The 22107-nt window shown below is 42.5% G+C and overlaps 1 protein-coding gene across 6 annotated transcripts in view; it reads left to right on the top strand.

Annotated features, from left to right (window-relative positions):
• The window catches only part of LOC129824007 (ras GTPase-activating protein nGAP-like), a 106459-nt gene that overhangs the window by 70185 nt on the left and 14167 nt on the right, over positions 1-22107 (top strand). For all 6 annotated transcript variants that reach the window (XM_055883255.1, XM_055883254.1, XM_055883253.1 and 3 more), the window contains 9 exons: positions 624-730; positions 7078-7190; positions 12103-12256; positions 12478-12576; positions 12857-13411; positions 13665-13809; positions 14021-14165; positions 14642-14878; positions 15076-15277. In XM_055883255.1, coding sequence (XP_055739230.1) covers positions 624-730; positions 7078-7190; positions 12103-12256; positions 12478-12576; positions 12857-13411; positions 13665-13809; positions 14021-14165; positions 14642-14878; positions 15076-15277 — 1757 coding nt within the window. The remainder of the gene's footprint in view (positions 1-623; positions 731-7077; positions 7191-12102; positions 12257-12477; positions 12577-12856; positions 13412-13664; positions 13810-14020; positions 14166-14641; positions 14879-15075; positions 15278-22107) is intronic.

Here is a 22107-nt window from a genome sequence, read left to right as displayed (position 1 = left end):
ATAGAGAAACAGATTAATATTGTCCTGTTGTTTATTCCATCCTGCCTGTTCAACGAGGATTACAGTGAAGCACAATCTTATAGCTGAAACCTCATTGTTAATGAATTACAAACCCCTGTGAATAGCAATCTGAGATGGATTTTTGTTGTTCTATTAATCATTTACATGAGTTTGTGGCATTCATTCAATGCCATAGCTTGTCTCTTGGGGGACCACAACACATACTCTTGGTGGCCTGAGGTAATTGCATGATACAGCCCACCTCTGTCTCTGTCTGAGCGCTCTAGATGTCCTTGTGTACACCCATCACTCTGGCTCCCTCTCCCAAATGTTGCAGCATCTGTGTTCATAGAACTCAACCTCCACCAGTCCAGGTTTCAAGGCAGCTAGCTGTCTTTACTAATGTCTCTCGTGCTGGGGACTGGTCTAGGTTTATTGCTGCTGCCCCCGGACCACACATGCCCCTGGAGGTAGCTGTTCCATCACTCACCTTCCCTCCTGTATCTCATCAATCTCCCCATCTCATATTCCGACCTGTACTTGTTAATATAATTTTTTTTTTTTTATCAAATAATGTATGTCTCTCTAACTCCCTCTCCCCCGCTCTCTCTCTCTGTCCACAGAAGTGTCTGCTGAGAGGTCCCCCAGAAGGCGGAGTATCTCAGGCCTGGGGAGTTCAGAGAAGAACATATCCCTGGATGTACCCAACACATCCCCCTTCAAAGTACCGGTGAGTTCTGTTATGATTCAAAAATGTGTATATTATCCAATGTACACCGATGTCCAACAGACACTTGTCTTTTGCTTTATTCCAACCCCTCCAAAAAACACACACACTAGACATTTTAAGTGTCTTTGTACAGTAATTGTTATGTTCGAAGCAATTAGCACACCGTTCATAATTTGCTGTTGAAGTGGTTTCAATCCATATTTTATATTCCTTTGATATCTCCTCTTGTTTGAAGCACATGGACAGACAGCAGAGCCAAGCCTGCAGTTGGTTAGGCGTTATCTCCGTTGTTAAAACTCCCCAGAGCTCTAGTGATGGCCATGGGCTTTCAGCTGCTCAGTCAGTGTGTAAAACTCTCTGTCTTCCTATCCCATCCTAATGGAGACTCCCAGGATGCGTCCGAAATGGCATCCTATTCCGAATATACTGCACTGCTTCTATGGGCCCTGGTGAAAAAGTAGTGCACTATGTAGGGTATAGGGTGCCATTTGGGACGCAGTCCCAGTCAGCATTGATTGGAGCCATCATACACCAGGGGGTTTCACCTTGTTATACCACCATGTCTCATACTATACATCTACATTCTGATTCATGTCATTCTGGTCTCCTCAAAGTGAAGCAGTACTTGTCATTATTGTGTTGGGCTAAGGAGGAGGGTTCATCCATAGAATTACCTATAGAACTATAGACAAGTCATTTCTATGATCTCAATGGGTGTATCTAGACTAGTCTTGCCACAGATTCCCTGAGAATACGTCAGCATTCTTCTAATTTTCAGAGGTAGACTAGAAGTCTATAACCATCTCAATAATATTTTTGTTAAGTAAATATGTAAGAGTGTTACGATGCGTTACGATACGGTATGTAGATCTTAGAAAACTTCTGCTTGCTAATCCGAGACGACGTGGGAGTGTGCCTCAAAGGACTGTGGAAACGCAGACGCACACTTCTGATGATATTTATAACCAGAAGAATTAGGCCATGGCATGCATCATTGAAACTCATACCTTTGGCATGTTTACAAGGTTTCTTGTTACGGGTTTAGAACATTTTGTTATAGATAGATGAAGAAAAACTTTGTCATGTTGTTAGTTTCAGATTCACCAAAGGGTCTAGTGGGTAGCATCATCAGATAGGGGACTCATGTTTGTCTCCTCTTTGTTTGTCAGTTTCTAGACTAGCTATTTTACCTGCACACTGATATGGGAATGTCAGAGAGGTTCAGGATGTGTCTCAGAGTGGAGAGTGCAGATGAAATCAGGACCATGTAATCTTATTCATTATGATCTAAAAGGCAACACAGATCCTTGATCAGCACTCCTACGCTGAGACCCTTTATGAATACAGGCACTTCCAGCCCTCACTACGAAGTAGCCTAGCGTCTGTCTACTTGATGGAAACTAACATCCTCCAACCTCATGCTGTTTGTGGACCAAGTCAAAGTGAAGTCTGCTGTCCGGTTGTGCTGACACGACGGGCTTTATAAATGCAGGCACCCGGGGGAGCAGAGGGGAGAGGGTTGTGCTGTTGTTGTCTCTGACTGAAAATGAGCTGTTTAAGACACCTCCTCCACACTGCCAAGGTGAATGAGAATGTTGAAAAGCTGACAAAGACTTCCTGTGCTCGTCCTCTCTGTGGACGTACAACGATCCCTTGTTACCACTCTCCCCCTCTCTTTCTCCTTCTGTCTCTCTTTGTCTCTCTCTCTTTCTGTCTCTTTTTCTCTCTCTCGCGCCCTCTGCCTCTTTCTGTCTCTCTTTCTGTTTTTGTCTCGCTCTCTCTTGCTCTCTCTCGCTCTCTCTCTCTTCTCATCAAATCATGTACTGTATGTCATCGTCAGTCATTTTACACAGCGTTTCAACACCTAATATAGTGGAGTGCACTTCATAGTGTTTATTGCCGCTTTGCTAATAAGTAACATGGCTTCCCTGTGCAGACTTGGCAGTACTCTCTCACCGTCATAGAGGTCACAATATTACATTTACATTTAAGTCATTTAGCAGACGCTCTTATCCAGAGCGACTTACAAATTGGTGCATTCACCTTATGACATCCAGTGGAACAGCCACTTTACAATAGATCATTGATCTGGCTTTCAGCTCTATCTACAAAATATAACCTTTTTGTAACAAATGTAACCAGAACCATGCATAATGCACATGAACTAATAATGTAGCAGGCATTATAGAAAATGAACACCAGTCTCATAATCTCTAAAGCACAAGCCCACGTGCTAGTGAGTAGCCAGCTAATATTTATGTTTCAAGTTTAGCCAACTTGGATCTAGGTATAATTTCACCAGCTCTGAATTCAGCGAACAAGACATAACAGTAACACACCCTTCTGTCCGTCTCCACCTGTTTGAACAGCGTGCTAGTCTGTCCACTTTGTTCACATGTTGAAATCAAGTGGCTTACCTTATTTCTCAGAATGACAAGAGTTGCCAATTGCTTATATACTTGCTTTATGCGTATTGCACATTTATAAATCAGACTAAACAGCTAGCATAACAATATTTGACTAAAGTGCTGCTAGCGATACATGGTAACATTACGTGCGCGTGACAAACTGAGCATTAATGTTCATTGGTACATACGTTTTACATTTACATTTAAGTCATTTAGCAGACGCTCTTATCCAGAGCGACTTACAAATATACAACAATGCCTTGACAGCAAAAAGACAACAGTCAAACAGTGGCAGAATAAATTCAACTACACATATGTTTTTTCATCACAAAACCGGAGAGCAACATCTGTCCGGTGAAGTCCACAAAGCAAATATTGCATTTAACAAACAGTTATATGACCTGCAGCATTGTCAAGCAAATTCATGTTTTCAACAGTTTACTAAACAACTACTGATTTAGAACAACAGAGTTACCGCAAGTCAGCACAAAGACAACATGAGCACTGCCTCTGCTATTCCAGCACCATGTCAACTTAAACATTTAAACAGTTTTAGTAGTGTCTGCTCGAAATGTCACAAGTTGAAACAAACAGTGTATGGTTCAAAAGGCTAACTTATATTACAGCAAAATAATGTATCCATATTACCAATTCTGTTGGACCAAACCTCAAATAGCCCCGTGTGGCTCAGTTGGTAGAGCATGGCGCATGCAACGCCAGGGTTGTGGGTTCGATTCCCACAGGGGGCCAGTACAAAAAAAGTATGAATGTATGTACATGTAAGTTGCTCTGGATAAGAGCGTCTGCTAAATGACTTAAATGTAAAAATAGCGAGTTGAATCCGCTTGTCAGAGAGGAAGATGTCTCATCTTTGTTATTGTGAGTGGTAGGGGCAGGGTCTTGGGAGAAAGAGGCAAGAGAGGGTTTTGTCTGGCCAAAATAAGCCCAATGCGATTCTATGCGCTATTTGAAATCTAAGCTTGTCGGCTGCATTCCCGCATTTGAGACAAAGACTCCCATTGCTACGACGGAGACATGACCATCTCATGACTATAAACAGATATCTAATGTAAATGGCAAGGTGCACAGAACAGAAGGAGCGAACGAGACATGAGAACAAGCGGACATAAACTCTCATAAAAACAAATACTAAAAAAACATTCTGCAATACTGCCATTTGGAATATTGCGCAAAAACATTTGTTTTAATTCATTCGATATATCGCCCACCCCTAGTTGGAGGTGCGTCTTGGTCAGTTTAGCTCAGAAAATACCGAGCTCACTCTACTGCCCTCTAATCCTGCCTAATGGACGGTCCTGTAACTACAACAATCTCAGTTTATTCGGTTGAATGAATATGTTAGCTACCTACAACAATCTCAGTCATTTATTCAGTTGAATGAATATGTTAGCTACCTACAACAATCTCAGTCATTTATTCAGTTGAATGAATATGTTAGCTACCTACAACAATCTCAGTCATTTATTCAGTTGAATGAATATGTTAGCTACCTACAACAATCTCAGTCATTTATTCAGTTGAATGAATATGTTAGCTACCTACAACAATCTCAGTCATTTATTCAGTTGAATGAATATGTTAGCTACCTACAACAATCTCAGTCATTTATTCAGTTGAATGAATATGTTAGCTACCTACAACAATCTCAGTCATTTATTCAGTTGAATGAATATGTTAGCTACCTACAACAATCTCAGTCATTTATTCAGTTGAATGAATATGTTAGCTACCTACAACAATCTCAGTCATTTATTCAGTTGAATGAATATGTTAGCTACCTACAACAATCTCAGTCATTTATTCAGTTGAATGAATATGTTAGCTACCTACAACAATCTCAGTCATTTATTCAGTTGAATGAATATGTTAGCTACCTACAACAATCTCAGTCATTTATTCAGTTGAATGAATATGTTAGCTACCTACAACAATCTCAGTCATTTATTCAGTTGAATGAATATGTTAGCTACCTACAACAATCTCAGTCATTTATTCAGTTGAATGAATATGTTAGCTACCTACAACAATCTCAGTCATTTATTCAGTTGAATGAATATGTTAGCTACCTACAACAATCTCAGTCATTTATTCAGTTGAATGAATATGTTAGCTACCTACAACAATCTCAGTCATTTATTCAGTTGAATGAATATGTTAGCTACCTACAACAATCTCAGTCATTTATTCGGTTGAATGAATATGTTAGCTACTTACAACAATCTCAGTTTATTCGGTTGAATGAATATGTTAGCTACCTACAACAATCTCAGTTTATTCGGTTGAATGAATATGTTAGCTACCTACAACAATCTCAGTTTATTCGGTTGAATGAATATGTTAGCTACCTACAACAATCTCAGTTTATTCGGTTGAATTAATATGTTAGCTACCTACAACAATACCAGTCATTTATTCGGTGCTGTAAATCACTAGCTAGTTAGCTTAGACACGGCTAGTTAGCTTAGACACGGCTAGTTAGCTTAGACACGGCTAGTTAGCTTAGACACGGCTAGTTAGCTTAGACACGGCTAGTTAGCTTAGACACGGCTAGTTAGCTTAGACACGGCTAGTTAGCTTAGACACGGCTAGTTAGCTTAGACACGGCTAGTTAGCTTAGACACGGCTAGTTAGCTTAGACACGGCTAGTTAGCTTAGACACGGCTAGTTAGCTTAGACACGGCTAGTTAGCTTAGACACGGCTAGTTAGCTTAGACACGGCTAGCTAGCAAACTGATACGACGTTCTGTGCAGTAACCTACAGTATACATGTTCAACTCATAAACAAGCTATTCACGTTTAAACGATATATGTATCAAGTTATGTCTAGGTAATTTGATAAGTTATCGTAGCTAGCTAATAATGAACCAGATGGTTTGGCAGCTTGTGATAACGTCAGCTAGCTAACGTTGCCTCAGTGTGTGCGCATCTCGTAGCTAACGACGTTACAACACTAGACAGAAATAGCACCACATAGTCCGTAGCGTCGATGTAAATACCACTACTCGTTTTGCATTCCTTGGTGAATTTCATGAGCTACATGTTGCAGTAAATATGCACTCAGTGTTGCATTACCATATCCTATATCAACATACAGGGTAAGCATTATACAGTAGTTGGAGTACAATAGATTTTCTTTTCCAAGATATACAATATCTGACTGACTAATTCCTTCTGCTGTCAAGGTCACACAATGGCAAAATTAGTGACAGGTTTCCACTGCCCCTGACATCCTGCTGATCTCTTCATGTGTTTTTTCAACCATTTAATTAAGTCATAAAATAACAACAATTGCGTACTGTATGTATCCTGATCATATTTTATTTGTGATCTCAACTGTTACTGTACAATTAGCAGAAAAAGCTAAAGGAAGTGATTGGGTGATAGATGACTAATACTGCGGTTAAATGTCTGTCTCAGCTCTGACTCAAGTCCCCTATTGGTTTCAATGTGTCTACTCTTTCTGACATTGTCATAGTATTCGGTCTGAGTGGGGTTGTTTCACAACCCGCCACACGCTGTTCAGTTTCCCGTGTTTCACCAGAGCATGACAATGCATTACAATGGAATTCATTCCCCAACTTGGTCATTGTGGTCAGCTGGTCACTCACACTAGCTACTAATTCACAAAATGAGCGTATAAAAGTCTAAGACAGGAATAGTGTTGTACACAATGTCATTCTGTTCATATGTAGGCTACACATTACACAACATTCGTTAAAAATTTGTTTGACATTTACCTGATATAGTATGACCTGTGTGACACATTAGCCACTCATTGCCACAGCACCTCTCCCAATGCAAACACAGACTAGTTGCAACAACTGGTGCCCACAGTAGACACACAGCCAGACATAGTAACATGTGTGTCTCCGAGTGTAGCAGTTCTCCTGAAAGTAATTTCTTCTGTTGTACCCTTAGGGGTTTTTCAGCAAACGACTGAAGGGATCCGTAAAGCGGACGAAGAGTCAGACCAAACTGGACCGCAACAGCAGCTTCAAACTGCCCTCCCTGAGACCTCCAGAAAATGACAGGTAAGCTACTCACTCTATCTCCTTCCATATTTCACATGTTTCAGTATCATGGAACTGCATCTACAATTCACATTGCTTGTCTTAATTCTGCCTCTGGGAGTGGATTTAAGCCTGAGGGACTACTCCTGCTACTGATCATCATTTGGTCATTCATTTTCACCACATAAAATATCCTCTTGGTCTTCCTTATGTGGTTCATTGCTGGTGGGTCATGGATGTCCTTTCATGATGATTTTAATAGATATATGATAATGGAGATGTAGAGAGGCGAGCGGGGGTGAGATGGCTAGTCAAAAGTAATGATAGAGGGAGTGTTTCTCCTGTGGTGTGTATTGTGGTGTGAATCACAAAGTGCAATTGCTACATTCATCTGTAATACCCTGTCTGTTGCGTGGGGTTGGTTACCAAGGTGCTGGTTTATACAGCGTTTGTACAGCCTTTTAAGAAACCCACATTTTACATTATGTTCCCATCCATTATCAGTCCTGAGTGCTATTCTGAGAAATCTGTCTTTAATTCCAGGATTATAAGCCTGGGAGATAATGGCATTACTGTAAGCCTGACTGCTTTCTTCCCCCCTCACATACAGTCAATATAATAGTAGAATTAGGCATTGTTGTATTCATGTATGGGAGACCCAGACCAAGACAGATGTAATCCTTTGTTTACAGTGTGCTACCCTCCCTTCCTTGTTGGTCTGAACAGTGGATAGCTAATGTTGATATGTTTGGGGTTCTCAACGCTCCAGTGAGTTTGCTGAACAGTATTGGTTTGAGGAGGGGGGGGGCTGCCTGCCCCGCCTTCTTCCTTCCCCCTGGGGCCCTGCCTAGCGGGCTTCCTCGCTGCTCTGAGGGGGGTCTCCCCCATGCTGGTCTCTCTGCTGCCTGGCGAGGGCCGAGTCACCCCGTGTTCATATGCAGCTCCATGCGCCAGGCAGAATATGCAGCGTCAGTACCAGTACACAGATACTCACTCACTCACTCTCTGACTTTACTGTGCAGATTGTAGCTACAGAGTTAGTGATTAACACAGGCTAGCGGCCATAGAGATGTACTGTATCTATCTTTATGCTAGTGGCTTAGAGGGTAGCTGGTAGGCTACATGCGTGGAGTATTGTCAGCTTTCGCTGGGATGACATGACATCTGTCACTGTGTGTGGCAGTACGCCCATGTGGGTGACGTCTGCCTGACCTGTGAGCCAGCGGAGTAGTGAAAGTGTACTTTAGAGGCTTTAGAGCCAGCAGGACTGGGGGATAATGGTCGGCGTGAGGATGAGCTGCAGCCTCTTTCTGCCATCGTTAACTAACGTCAGTGACTCCCAGTAAGGACCATAATACAGCATCAGCATGGCCGCCATGGCAACCAGCGCCACCTCGTCACTCCTCAGGAGGGCCAGGAATGCCCACCTGCCAAAGTCACTGCGCTTCAGGTAGGGCAGCATGATGGAAATAGAAGTCATTCTAGTTCTGTTGGCAGCATGTCTCCTCCTGGTTAGAGAATGCTGGGCCGAATGACCAGTGCATTGTTTGCTACATTTATAATGATCTGATTGGTAACAATCCTATCTTTCGTTTTTATTTGATGTAGATGGGACATGTCTCCTCCACTGTAAAATGTGATCTGTTATTTCATACAATTCTAGACTGTTTTAGTCCCATCTGAACGGCTTAATTTTAGAAATGAACTGCAGTTACGGCTTGCAATATTATGCCAGGTTGAATTGTATGTGATTCTGCTTGAAAGTACTACTAGTTCAATATCAGATAGCGTTTTGTTAATTCAAGGAGCTGCGGAGTGGTGGTGTGGTCAGAGCTAAGTACGTTCCTCTCCTTCCTCCCAGCGGACGTATCAGGTTTCCATCCTAATACAGTGGACACAGTGAGGGCTGGCGTTCAGAAAGGCAACCTGATTAGTTTTCAAAAGACTTTGAGGATGACGACAGCAGCTCATTTTAAAAAGATTAGACTCCCTGAGAGAACATACATTTTTTTAGACTTTTTCACCTCATGTGCTCTGTAATGAATTTCAGTATGTAGGCTATTCACTTCTGTGCTGATAAAAACACAGATTGTTCTCAACATAATGCATCTTTCTCAAAACAGTGTTATGAGAAGGCCCAAAACGTAACAAATGACCTGTACGCGCCTACAATGTGTTTACGACTTAATGGAAAACTATGAGTCACAGGTACAGATGTAAATAAATACCCAGGTAATGAATCACGTCAGTTTCATTGTTGTATACATCTGTGGAATCCTTGCTGCATTGAGAGGGCGGATCTGTTTCCGCCCAAACCCTTAATCTGGGTTTACATAATTCAGTTGGCGAGGCAGAGGCATGTTGCATGTTGAAGGCGGATGCCAAAAGATTACGGGGGCACATATGCACTCTGCATAGACTGAAGACACAGGCACGCACAATTGATGGATGTGTGCTAGTGAATAGTGAGGCGGCTGGCTACAGACTGAAAGAAGAGGACAGTGGAGTCGGCTTGCTCTCTTCTCTGTTGGCACTCGTATTACTTGTTCCAGTGGTAGGCATCAGAAAATGTTATCCCTTTATATATGGGGATCTAAAGCAATCATGCTTTGGAAAAATACTGATGTTGCACAGCTGAGACGTAGTGTTCCAAATAGGACCCTATTCCCTACATAGTGCACTACTTTTGACCAGAAACCTATGGGAAAGGGAATAATAGGGTGCCATTGGGAATGCAACCATAGTAGGTTTTTGGTCGTCTTCATGCAAGTACTGTCCTCTAAGGAGATGAGTTGATAAGTAATGATGAGTGGTATTGTGATGATGCTTGGCTGGTGAGGTAGGTAGGATGTTGTTGTATGTTATATGATGCTTTAACCCAGACATGGGCCAGATAATTCATGAAGACTCTTCGCGAGGCTATTGTGGCCAATAGCAACATGGTATCAGGATAACAACTTAATTCTCCATATGCCTGAAAATACAAACTTAGAATCATTGCTACCTCATTGTGACAAATTACCATTCTATAGGTATAATAACACACACATCATGTTTAAAGGGCCTCTCAGAAGGACCTTGAATGTCACTTTTTTTAACTGTTAGATTTGTCTACCTAAGTGGCCCTAAAAGAATGAGTAAGATTGGCCGCTCTTCTCGGAAAGTTTACCAGACAAAATCTATTTTTTTTTATTACAATAATGCCTTCAGACTACTTCCTCCTGAAATGTCTCTTTGTCTTCGATAGCTCGTAAACACAATATTGATTGTCTGGAATCTCTTACTCTCACTCACACTCGAGGATGCCCTGTAATTCAGAATAAACCACTTCAACTGCTTTCAATTAATATCTAGTATTAACCACTGCTACTGCCTACTTTTGTTGTCTTCTAAAAAATGAATGATTACCAACAACTGAAAATGACAACAGATCAGAATATAATTGCGATGATCTATCTATCCAAGTGATAAGGCTTGTACATATATCCATCCCCTAGGGATGACAGTGAACAAAATGGTCCTTGTCACTGAAGTGAATATGATTACTTGATCCCTGATTCTTAGAAGTCATCTGACATGTCAATTATGTAAGCCTACTGTTATTATATTGCTATGTGGCTGTTATATATTATACATTTTGTGTTGTGCATTTTCAATAAGCATGCATTATTTTGCTAGACATTCAGTCAGTGATTATCCTTTGACTAACATTTCCCTTTCCTACCATTTGGCTATTACGTAAGGGTCTATTTTTGTGTTCGAATTAGGGCTGTGATGATACCAGTGTCGCTCTATTTTTTTACATTGCACAAATGAAAACACGAAGCAGACAACTCTTTGGTCCTTTAAAAACCGGCTGTTTGTAAAATATTGTTTGCTATAGCTTGGAAACAAAATAAATGTTACAACATAATGACATTTGTTTCCAACATTATGGCTGTTTTCCTAAAGAAGTGACGTCCGTTTTGTTTCCTTGCCACGACACTAATGAGTATTGCGATACTGGTATCTTCCCGGCCCTAGTTATTATGTATTTTTCAGTTATCATGCGGTGTTGCGTTTCGTAGTTGTTGCACTTTGAAGATGAATGATTTTCCAGTTGGAAAGCTAAACGACACCCATTGACTTCCATTCTCCTCCCCTACCTGTAGTATTGGGCTCTGACGGAAAGCCCAGGTAGTTTTTTCCGAGGTGTGTTTGAGCACAGCAGCACCTCCGTCCGTCATCCCATGCTGCTGCATTTGAGAGTCAAGTCTCCTTGTCGGGACATTCCAATGGAAACAGGCTCAAGGGGCCGACAGATGGGCCAGCCCAGGTCCTTGTTTACCACCTGTGAATCAAAGGAAAGGTAGTTGCAAAGGGAAGAGGGAAAGGCATTGTATCTGCTGGTCCTCTTTAACTTTTTACAGTTCCATGGAAATAGAATGATGAGGAGTTGAGACTATTGTAAAGACAGTAGAACCACAGATGGTGGACTTCAACTGAAAAGAGAACCGTCCCGAAAGGAAAGGAATGGAAAGAGATCCAGATAGAAAGATGCTCTGGGGATATTCCTTCAACTGGCTGTTCAATAGTTTTTCGTAGGTATTACTGCTTCCTGGAATGTTCTAGTGACTGATTGCTGGAATAGTGTGGATAAAGCTTGAATTACAGTCTTACAGAAAGACAACAGCTGGTTGTGTTTTGGGATCACATGCGCGGTATACATTTTTTAGGGTCCTCTAACTTGCGGCGTGTTGGTTTAAGAGCTTCCGAGTGGTCATTTCTTATCTGTGCCGTGGTAAGTACAACTTGTCAACGGAGGAGTCCAACGTCTTTTGACACATTTAGGGATTTAGCGCCTCAGAGCAGGATTGTCTGCCATGCTATGAATGCTCTGAATGAAGAAGTCATGTTGTAAACTGTAACCAAATGCCATGTTTTTGTCTTCCAGATCCCGAGGGCTGCCTAAGTTAAAGGAGTCGTTTTCTGACGAGTCCCTGCTCAGTCCGGGAAGTGCAGTAGAAGCCCTGGACCTGGGAATGGAGGAAGATGTTTACGTCAAGCCTCTCCACAGTAGCATACTGGGACAGGAGTTCTGCTTCGAGGTAACATCTTGTTTATCTACTTTGATAAAACTATTGTTAATATAATATTACTTGTTAATGAGTGCTCACTGTGCTTCAATACAAAGAAGCTTCCTGCTGCCTACCTGCCTCAAAGGGCAGCATCCATGTGGATTGGGACAGAGCCATAGACACCTAGGTGATGTAATGCATTAAAAAGCCTTTAGTTATGCTCATCATGCTTATGTCTCTGTCCTCTCCAGGTGACCTACTCAGGAGGCAGTAAGTGTTTCAGCTGCTCCTCAGCCTCAGAGAGAGACAAATGGATGGAGAACCTGAGGAGGATGGTCCAGCCAAACAAGGTGAAACCACAGGCTGTGTCCCAAATGGCACCCTTTTCCATATATAGTGTACTACTTTTGACCAGGGTCCATAAGTAGTACAAAAGTAGTGCACTGTATAGGGTACGATTTCAGATGCAGAAAGATTGATGCCCTCTCCATTTTCTTAATGCTAGAGTGACCTCCTCTTTTTCTTTAGTTTAATTTTCTTACCAATGTCAGTTTAGTTTTAACTGTGTTATTAAGGATCGATGTTCCCCCTCCCTAATTGGGATTCAATACTCATTCGATGTCTTCACAGGACAACTGCCGTCGAGCAGAGAACGTCCTCCGGCTATGGATCATCGAGGCCAAGGACCTGCCTCCAAAGAAGAAGTATTTCTGTGAACTGTGCCTGGATGACATTTTATATGCCCGCACCACCAGCAAGACCCGGGCTGACTGCCTGTTCTGGGGGGAACACTTTGAGTTCTACAGCCTGCCGTCTGTCCGTAGCATCACCGTGCACATCTACAAGGACGTGGACAAGAAGAAGAAGAAAGACAAGAACAACTATGTGGGCCTGGTCAACATCCCCATCGGGGGGGTGACGGGGAGGCAGTTTGTGGAGAAGTGGTACCCTGTCAGCACCCCCACCACCAGCAAGGGCAAAGGAGGAGGGCCGTCGATCCGGATCAAGTCCCGCTTCCAGACCATCTCCATCCTGCCAATGGAGCAGTATAAGGAGTTTGCAGAGTTCATCACTAACAACTACACCATGCTGTGTTCTGTTCTGGAGCCGGTGATCAGTGTGAAGAACAAGGAGGAGATGGCCTGTACCCTTGTTCATATCTTACAGAGCACCGGACGGGCCAAGGTAATTCCTATACTTTAGAAACTTCATCTCTGCTCTGAACAGACTACTTCTCCATCGTCTCCCACTGTGCCTCCCTCCCTATACTGGCTATAACATCGTCAGGGTATCCCATTGAGTTGTATCCATCTATTTGCATACATTAATATTAGCACCTCTAGGACATTAAGTACCGTACTGCAGTTTTTCCTTCTCTGCAGACATTGCAATCTCAGTCAAAGTTTGCTATCCTCCTCATCATCCTCCTCCTCCCCAGGACTTCCTGACAGACCTGGTGATGTCAGAGGTGGACCGGTGTGCAGACCACGATGTCCTGATATTCAGAGAGAACACGCTGGCCACCAAGGCCATAGAAGAGTTCCTCAAACTGGTGGGACAGAAGTACCTGCATGACGCACTAGGTGAGAGGGGAGGGTTTATTATAGAAGAGACCGTAAAGTGGAGACCTCCCAAATGTAAACATTACAACTTGCAGTTCTGAAGACAGCTTCACATTTGGTAGCAAAGAGCAGTGAAACTGCGGTAGACCGGTTTTCAAACTGTTCCATGTTCTTTGTCCATGGTGTATTTCTGTTCTTCAACCCAGTCTGTGTTTTCTCCTGGGTACTGTAGGAGAGTTTATCAAAGCACTGTACGAGTCAGATGAGATCTGTGAGGTGGACCCGGGGAAGTGTTCGGCCAGTGAGCTCCCTGAGCACCAGAGCAACCTGAAGATGTGCTGCGAGCTGGCCTTCTGCAAGATCATCAACTCCTACTGGTGAGATCAGCCTCTCAGCACTCTGGCCTTAAAGTCACATATAGCCAAAGGGCCTTGGTTTGCCTCCACTTAGGGAAAGTCAAAAGTTCCAACTCCTTGTAAATGTGACTAAAGAAGAATAACTGCAAACATTGATGGCTCCAATTTTTGGGTACTTGCTTAGTCTTGTTGTTCTTAAAGAGATTGTCATAGAGTTGGATGGTACATCTGGGTTGGCTTCAATATAGTGAGGATGTAAAGTGCATGCTGCCACCTGGTGGTTATTTTTGGTGGGGTATGTGTCCGTTTGTGATGACTGAGGCTGCTTGTGATCTCAATTCGTCTTATTGGAATTCCTCTCATCCTATCTCCTTGCGTCCTTCTCAACCATATTCGAGGAGAGGGTCCCCTCAGACCTTCTTCTCCAATGCGTTTTGACAAGGTGAGGGGACAGGATGAATTGAGAAGGAGCCTGACTCTCTCCTCTGCCTCCCCAGTGTGTTCCCGCGGGAGTTGAAGGAGGTGTTTGCAGCATGGAAGCAGCAGTGTCTGTCCCGAGGGAACCAGGACATCAGCAAGCGCCTCATCAGCGCTTCCTTGTTCCTCCGCTTCCTCTGTCCCGCCATCATGTCACCCTCGCTCTTTAACCTCATGCAGGAGTACCCCGATGACCGCACCTCCCGTACCCTCACCCTCATCGCCAAGGTCATTCAGAACCTGGCTAACTTTGCCAAGTAGGTTTACCCGTTTACTGGTAGCATGGCAGATTACATATCACGGCTGTCTTAAATGACACCCTAATTGTTGGTTGTGTGTGCACCCTGGACTAAATTCCTCTGAACTAATTTCATCACTTTTACAAGTTCACAAGATGCCAATCCTAGTTAAGTAGAAAGCACATTAAACAAATGTTGGTTGTCTGTGTCCCAAGGTTTGGCAACAAAGAGGAGTACATGGCATTTATGAATGACTTCCTGGAGCATGAGTGGGCAGGTATGATGCGTTTCCTCACAGAGATCTCCAACCCAGAGACCATCTCCAACACACCGGGATTTGAAGGTTACATCGACCTTGGACGGGAGCTGTCGGTCCTCCACTCACTTCTGTGGGACGTGGTGTCCCAGTTGGACAAGGTAAGTAAGCCCTTGGAGTGGGCAGCAGTGATACAGTACCAGTCAAAGGTTTGGACACACCTACTCATTCAGGGTTTTTCTTTATTTTTTATATATTCTACATTGTAAAATAGTAGTGAAGACATCAAAACTATGAAATAACACATATGGAATCATGTAGTAACCAAAAAAAGTGTTAACTAATCAAAATATATTTGAGATTCTTCAAAGTAGCCACCCTTTGCCTTGATGACAGCTTTGCACACTCTTGGCATTCTCTCAGACAGCTTCATGAGGATGGCTTTACAACACTCTTGAAGTAGTTCCCACATATGCTGAGCACTTGTTGGCTGCTTTTCCTTCAGTCTGCGGTCCAACTAATCACAAACCATCTCAATTGCGTTGAGGTCGGGTGATTGTGGAGGCCAGGTCATCTGATGCAGCACTCCATCACTCTCCTTCTCAGTCAAATAGCCCTTACACAGCCTGGAGGTGTGTTGGGACATTGTCCTGTTGAAAAACAAATGATAGTCCCACTAAGCGCAAATCAGATGGGATGGCGTATCACTGCAGAATGCTGTGGTAGCCATGCTGGTTAAGTTTGCCTTGAATTCTAAATAAATCACAGACAGTGTCACCAGCGAAGCACCATCACACCACCTCCTCAATGGGAGGAGTTGCAATCTACTGTAGAGATAGCCTGCAAAGTTCTGTCATACTTTCCAGGTCTTTGCTCAAACAGTTCGAGCTTCTAATTTAAAAAATGAATCTCTCCAGAAATAAGTCTCTCACTGTTGCCGCCTGTTATAGACCCCCCTCAACTCCCAGCTGTGCCCTGGACACCATATGTGAATTGATTGCCCCCCATCTATCTTCAGCGTTTGTTCTGTTAGGTGACCTAAACTGGGATATGCCTAACACCCCGGCAGTCCTGCAATCGAAGCTAGATGCCCTGAATCTCACACAAATGATCAAGGAACCCACCAGGTACAACCCTAAATCCGTAAACATGGGCACCCTCATAGATATTATCCTGACCAACTTGCACTCCAAATACACCTCTGCTGTTTTCAACCAAGATCTCAGCGATCACTGCCTCATGCCTGCGTCCATAATGGGTCCGCGGTCAAACGACCACCCTTCATCGCAGTCAAACGCTCCCTAAAACACTTAAGCGAGCAGGCCTTTCTAATCGACCTGGCCTGGGTATCCTGGAAGAATATTGTCCTCATCCCGTGAGTAGAGGATGCCTGGTCGTTCTTTAAAAGTTATTTCCTCACCATCTTAAATATGCATGCCCCTTTCAAAAAATGTAGAACTAAGAACAGATATAGCCATTGGTTCACTCCAGACCTGACTCCCCTCGACCAGCACAAAAACTTCCTGTGGCGGACTGCACTAGCATCAAATAGTCCCCGCGATGTGCAACTTTTCAGGGAAGTCAGGAACCAATACACGCAGTCAGTCAGGAAAGCAAAGGCTAGCTTTTTCCAACAGAAATTTGCATCCTGTAGCTCTAACTCCAAAAAGTTTTGGGACACTGTAAAGTCCATGGAGAATAAGAGCTCCTCCTCCCAGCTGCCCACTGCACTGTGGCTAGGAAACACTGTCACCACCGATAAATCCAAGATATTCGAAGAATTTCAATAAGCACTTCTCTACGGCTGGCCATGATTTCCTCCTGGCTACCCCAACCCCGGCCAACAGCTCCGCAACCCCACAGCTACTTGCCCAAGCCTCCCCAGCTTCTCCCTCACCCAAATCCAGATAGCAGATGTTCTGAAAGAGCTGCACAACCTGGACCCGTACAAATCAGCTGGGCTAGACAATCTGGACCCTCTCTTTCTAAAATTATTCACCGCCATTGTTGCAGCCCTATTACCAGTCTGTTCAACCTCTCGTATCGTCCGAGATCCCTAAAATTGGAAAGCTGCCACAGTCATCCCCCTCTTCAAAGGGGGTGACACTCTAGACACAAACTATTACAGACCTATATCCATCCTGCCCTGCCTTTCTAAAGTCTTAGAAAGCCAAGTTAATAAACAGATCACTGACCATTTCAAATCCCACCGTACCTTCTTCGCTGTGCAATCCGGTTTCCGAGTTGGTCACGGGTGCACCTCAGCCACGCTCAAGGTATTAAATTATATCACAACCACCATCGATAATAGACAGTACTGTGCAGCCGTCTTCATCGACCAGGCCAAGGCCTTCGACTCTGTTAATCACCGTATTCTTATCGGTAGACTCAACAGCCTTGGTTTCCCAAATGACTGCCTTGCCTGGTTCACCAACTACTTCTCAGATAGAGTTAAGTGTGTCAAATCGGAGGGCCTGTTGTCCGGACCTCTGGCAGTCTCTATGGGGGTACCACAGGGTTCAATTCTCGGGCCGACTCTTTTCTTTGTATATATCAACGAAGTCGCTCTTTCTGCGGGTGATTCCCTGATCCACCTCTATGCAGACGACACCATTCTGTATACATCTGGCCCTTCTTTGGACACTGTGCTAACAAACTTCAAACGAGCTTCAGTGCCATATAACACTCCTTCTGTGGCCTCCAGCTGCTCTTAAATGCTAGTAAAACTAAATGCATGCTTTTCAACCGATTGCTGCCCGCAACCGCCCGCCCAACTAGCATCACTATTCTGGACGGTTCTGACTTAGAATATGTGGACAACTACAAATACCTAGGTGTCTGGCTAGACTGTAAACTCTCTTTCCAGACTCATATTAAACATCTCCAATCCAAAATTAAATCTAGAATTGGCTTCCTATTTCGCAACAATGCCTCCTTCACTCACGCCGGCAAACATAGCCTCGTAAAACTGATAATCCTACCGATCCTCAACTTCGGCGATGTGATTTACAAAATAGCCTCCAACACTCTACTCAGCAAACTGGATGCAGTCTATCACAGTGCCATCCATTTTGTCACCAAAGCCCCATATACCACCCACCACTGCGACCTGTATGCTCTCGTCAGCTGGCCCTCGCTACATATTCGTCGCCAGACCCACTGGCTCCAGGTCATCATCTAAGTCTTTGCTAGGTAAAGTTCTGCCTTATCTCAGCTCACTGGTCACGATAACAACACCCACCCGTAGCACGCGCTCCAGCAGGTATATCTCACTGGTCATCACCAAAGCCAACACCTACTTTGGCCGCCTTTCCTTCCAGTTCTCTGCTGCCAATGACTGGAACGAATTGCAAAAATCGCTGAAGTTGAAGACTTATATATCCCTCACTAACTTTAAACATCAGCTTTCTGAGCAGCTAACCGATCGCTGCAGCTGTACACAGCCCATCTGTAAATAGCCCACCCAATCTACCTACCTAATCCCCATATTTTTTTATCTACTTTTCTGCTCTTTTGCACACCAGTATTTCTACTTGCACATCATCATCTGCACATCTATCACTCCAGTGTTAATTTGCTAAATGGTAATTACTTCGTCATTATGGCCTATTTATTGCCTTACCTCCTCACGCCATTTGCGCACACTATACTGTATATATATATACTTTCTTTCTATTGTGTTATTGAGTGTATGTTTGTTTATTCCATGTGTAACTGTGTTGTTTGTGTCGCACTGCTTTGCTTTATCTTGGCTAGGTCGCAGTTGTAAATGAGAACTTGTTCTCAACTGGCCTACCTGGTTAAATAAAGGTGAAATAAAAAGATAAATGCTTCACAGTAGAGGTTGACCGATTTATGATTTTTCCACGCCGATACCGATTTATTGGAGGAACAAAAAAAAGCCGATACCGATTGATCGGCCAATTTCTGTATATGTATATTTGTAATAATGACAATTACAACAATACTGAATGAACACTTTTATTTTAACTTAATATATTACATAAATAAAAACAATTTAGTCTCAAATAAATAATGATACATTTTCAATTTGGTTTAAATAATGCAAAAACAAAGTGTTGGAGAAGAAAGTAAAAATGCGGTATGTGCCATGTAAAAAAGCTAACGTTTAAGTTCCTTGCTCAGAGCATGAGAACATATGAAAGCTGTTGGTTCCTTTTAACATGAGTCTTTGAGTTTTAGATTGTAGTTATTATAGGATTATTTCTCTATACATTTTTGTATTTCATATACCTTTGACTGTTGGATGTTCTTATTGGCACTATAGTATTGCCAGCCTAATCTCGGGAGTTGATAGGCTTGAAGTCATGAACAGCGCTGTGCTTCAAGCATTGCGAAGAGCTGCTGGCAAGTCTTTGTTAGGAAGAAATTGTCTTCACACAGTTCGCAACGAGCCAGGCGGCCCAAACTGCTGCATATACCCCGTCTCTGCTTGCACAGAACGCAAGAGAAGTGACACAATTTCCCTAGTTAATATTACCTGCTAACATTAATTTATTTTAACTAACTATGCAGGTTTTAGAAAATATACTTGTGTATTGATTTTAAGAAAGGCATTGATGTTTATGGTTAGGTACATTGGAGCAATGACAGTGCTTTTTTGCGAATGCACTTGTTAAATCATCACCTGTTTGGCGATGTAGGCTGTGATTCGATGATAAATTAACAGGCACCGCAATGATTATTTGCAACGCAGGACAAGCTAGTTAAACTAGTAATATCATCAACCATGTGTAGTTAACTAGTGATTATGTTAATATTGATTTGTTTTTTATAAGATGTATTTAATACTAGCTAGCAACTTACCTTGGCTCATTGCTGCACTCGCGTAACAGGTGGACAGCCTGCCACGCAGTCTCCTCGTGGAGTGCAATGTAATCGGCATCCAAAAATGCTGATTACCGATTGTTATGAAAACTTGATATCTGCCCTAATTATTCGGGCTTGCCAATTAATCAGTCGACCTTTGCTTCACGGTGTGAACCACACATGCGGAGATCATCCGTTCACCTACTCTGCGTCTCACAAAGACACGGCGGTTGGAACAAAAAATCTCAAATTCGGTCTCATCAGACCAAAGGACAGACTTTCACCGGTCTAATGTCCATTGCTTGTGTTTCTTGGCCCAAGTAAGTCTCTTCTTATTATTGGTGTCCTTTAGTAGTGGTTTCTTTGCAGTAATTCAACGATTTAGGCCTGATTCACATTGTCTCTGAACCGTTGATATTGAGGTGTGTCTGTTACTTGAACTCTGTGAAGCATTTATTTGGGCTGCAATCTGATGTCCCGTTAACTCTAATGAACGTATCCTCGGCAGCAAAGTTAACTTTGTCTTCCTTTCCTGTGGCCGTCCTCACGAGAGCCAGTTTCATCATGGCGCTTGATGGTTTTTGTGACTGCACTGTAAGAAACTGTCAAAGTTCTTGAAATTTTCTGGTTTAACTGAACTTCATGTCAAAGTTATGATGGACTGTCGTTTCTCTTGTTTTATATGAGCTGTTCTTGCCATAATATGGACTTGGTTTCTTACCAATTAGGGCTTTCTTCTGTATACTACCACCCCAAAATGGACTTTTAACAAGGCACACCTTTTAATTGAAATGCATTCCAGGTGACGACCTCATGAAACTGGTTGAAAGAATGCCAAGAGTGTGCAAAGTTGTCATCAAGGCAAAAGGTGGCTACTTTGAAGAATCTCAAATATAAAATATTTTTTGATTTGTTTAATAATGTTCTGGTTACTACATTATTCCACATTATTAAATAGTGTTGAGGACTTCACTATTATTCTACAATGTAAAAAATAGTAAAAATAAAGAAAAACCCTTGAATGAGTTTGTGTGTCCAAACTTTTGACTGGTGCTGTACGTCTGTTAACAGATGGATCGCAAATGGCGCCCTATTCCCTTTATAGTGCACTACTTTTGACCAGAGTCTATGGGCTTAAGTGAATAGGGTACCATTTGGGACAGAGCCATGTCGTTAGTAAGCCTGAAGCAGAATGCTTGCTGTACTTTAATTACATGTTCAGGCTCCTAATTGTGCCCCTTAGTAGGTATATATCCAAGGCAAATGATGCCTTGCAGTGGTGTGTAGGGGGTTTGGTTCTGCACATCTGAATGTGTGCTATCATTACGACAATTATCTTAATTTTCCTACTCTGTTCCACTACAGTATTTGCGGGCTTGTAGGGTAGTTTTATAGTGGCTATTAATCTAAAATAACACATTTATGATTCTGAAAAGTGCTGAATGTAATGGTTTTGTGGATTAAATGTGGGTAAATGGGTCTTAGTCATATAACTGAGCTATAATCTAATGATATCAAGTGGTGTTAGGACAAAAGTCTACCTAATCAGCTTACACCACATTGATTTGACTTGCATATTAAGCCTCTCGTGGCTAAAGGGTTAGTGACTTTATGAGAAGAGGAAAATGAATTATACAGTCCAGGATGGTTTTACCCCTAATGCTTTTTTTCACTATGACATTCCCTAAAAATGTAAATTTCGATTCTAGAAGTTTTAAAGCAGGGTAATGTCACCCACTCATTCTCTGCACCTGACAACCACTCACCCTAACCCAAATCCTGCAAGGCTCCTACACTGTACCCTGAGTTTGTTAATTTATAAATGCATGTTTGATTATTTTACATGTTTACAGTGCCTTCAGGAGGTATTCACACCCCTTGACTTTATCCACATTTTATTACAGCCGGAATTTAAAATGGATTAAGTTGAGATTTTGTGTCACTGATCTACACACAATACCCCATAATGTCAAAGTGAAATTGTGTTTTTAGAAAAGTTTACAAATTCATTTTCGACAACATCCTCTTTAATGGCAGAGCGTGAAATTCAAAAATATTTTGGGGAAATATTTAACTTTCATACATTCACAAGTGCAGTACACCAAATTAAAGCTTAACTTCTTGTTAATCTAGCCATCGTGTCCAATTTCAAAAAGGCTTT

This window comes from Salvelinus fontinalis, chromosome 26 (genome assembly GCF_029448725.1).
Source record: "Salvelinus fontinalis isolate EN_2023a chromosome 26, ASM2944872v1, whole genome shotgun sequence".
Lineage (NCBI taxonomy): Eukaryota > Metazoa > Chordata > Actinopteri > Salmoniformes > Salmonidae > Salvelinus > Salvelinus fontinalis.
This window is presented reverse-complemented; position numbering and strand designations above follow the sequence as displayed.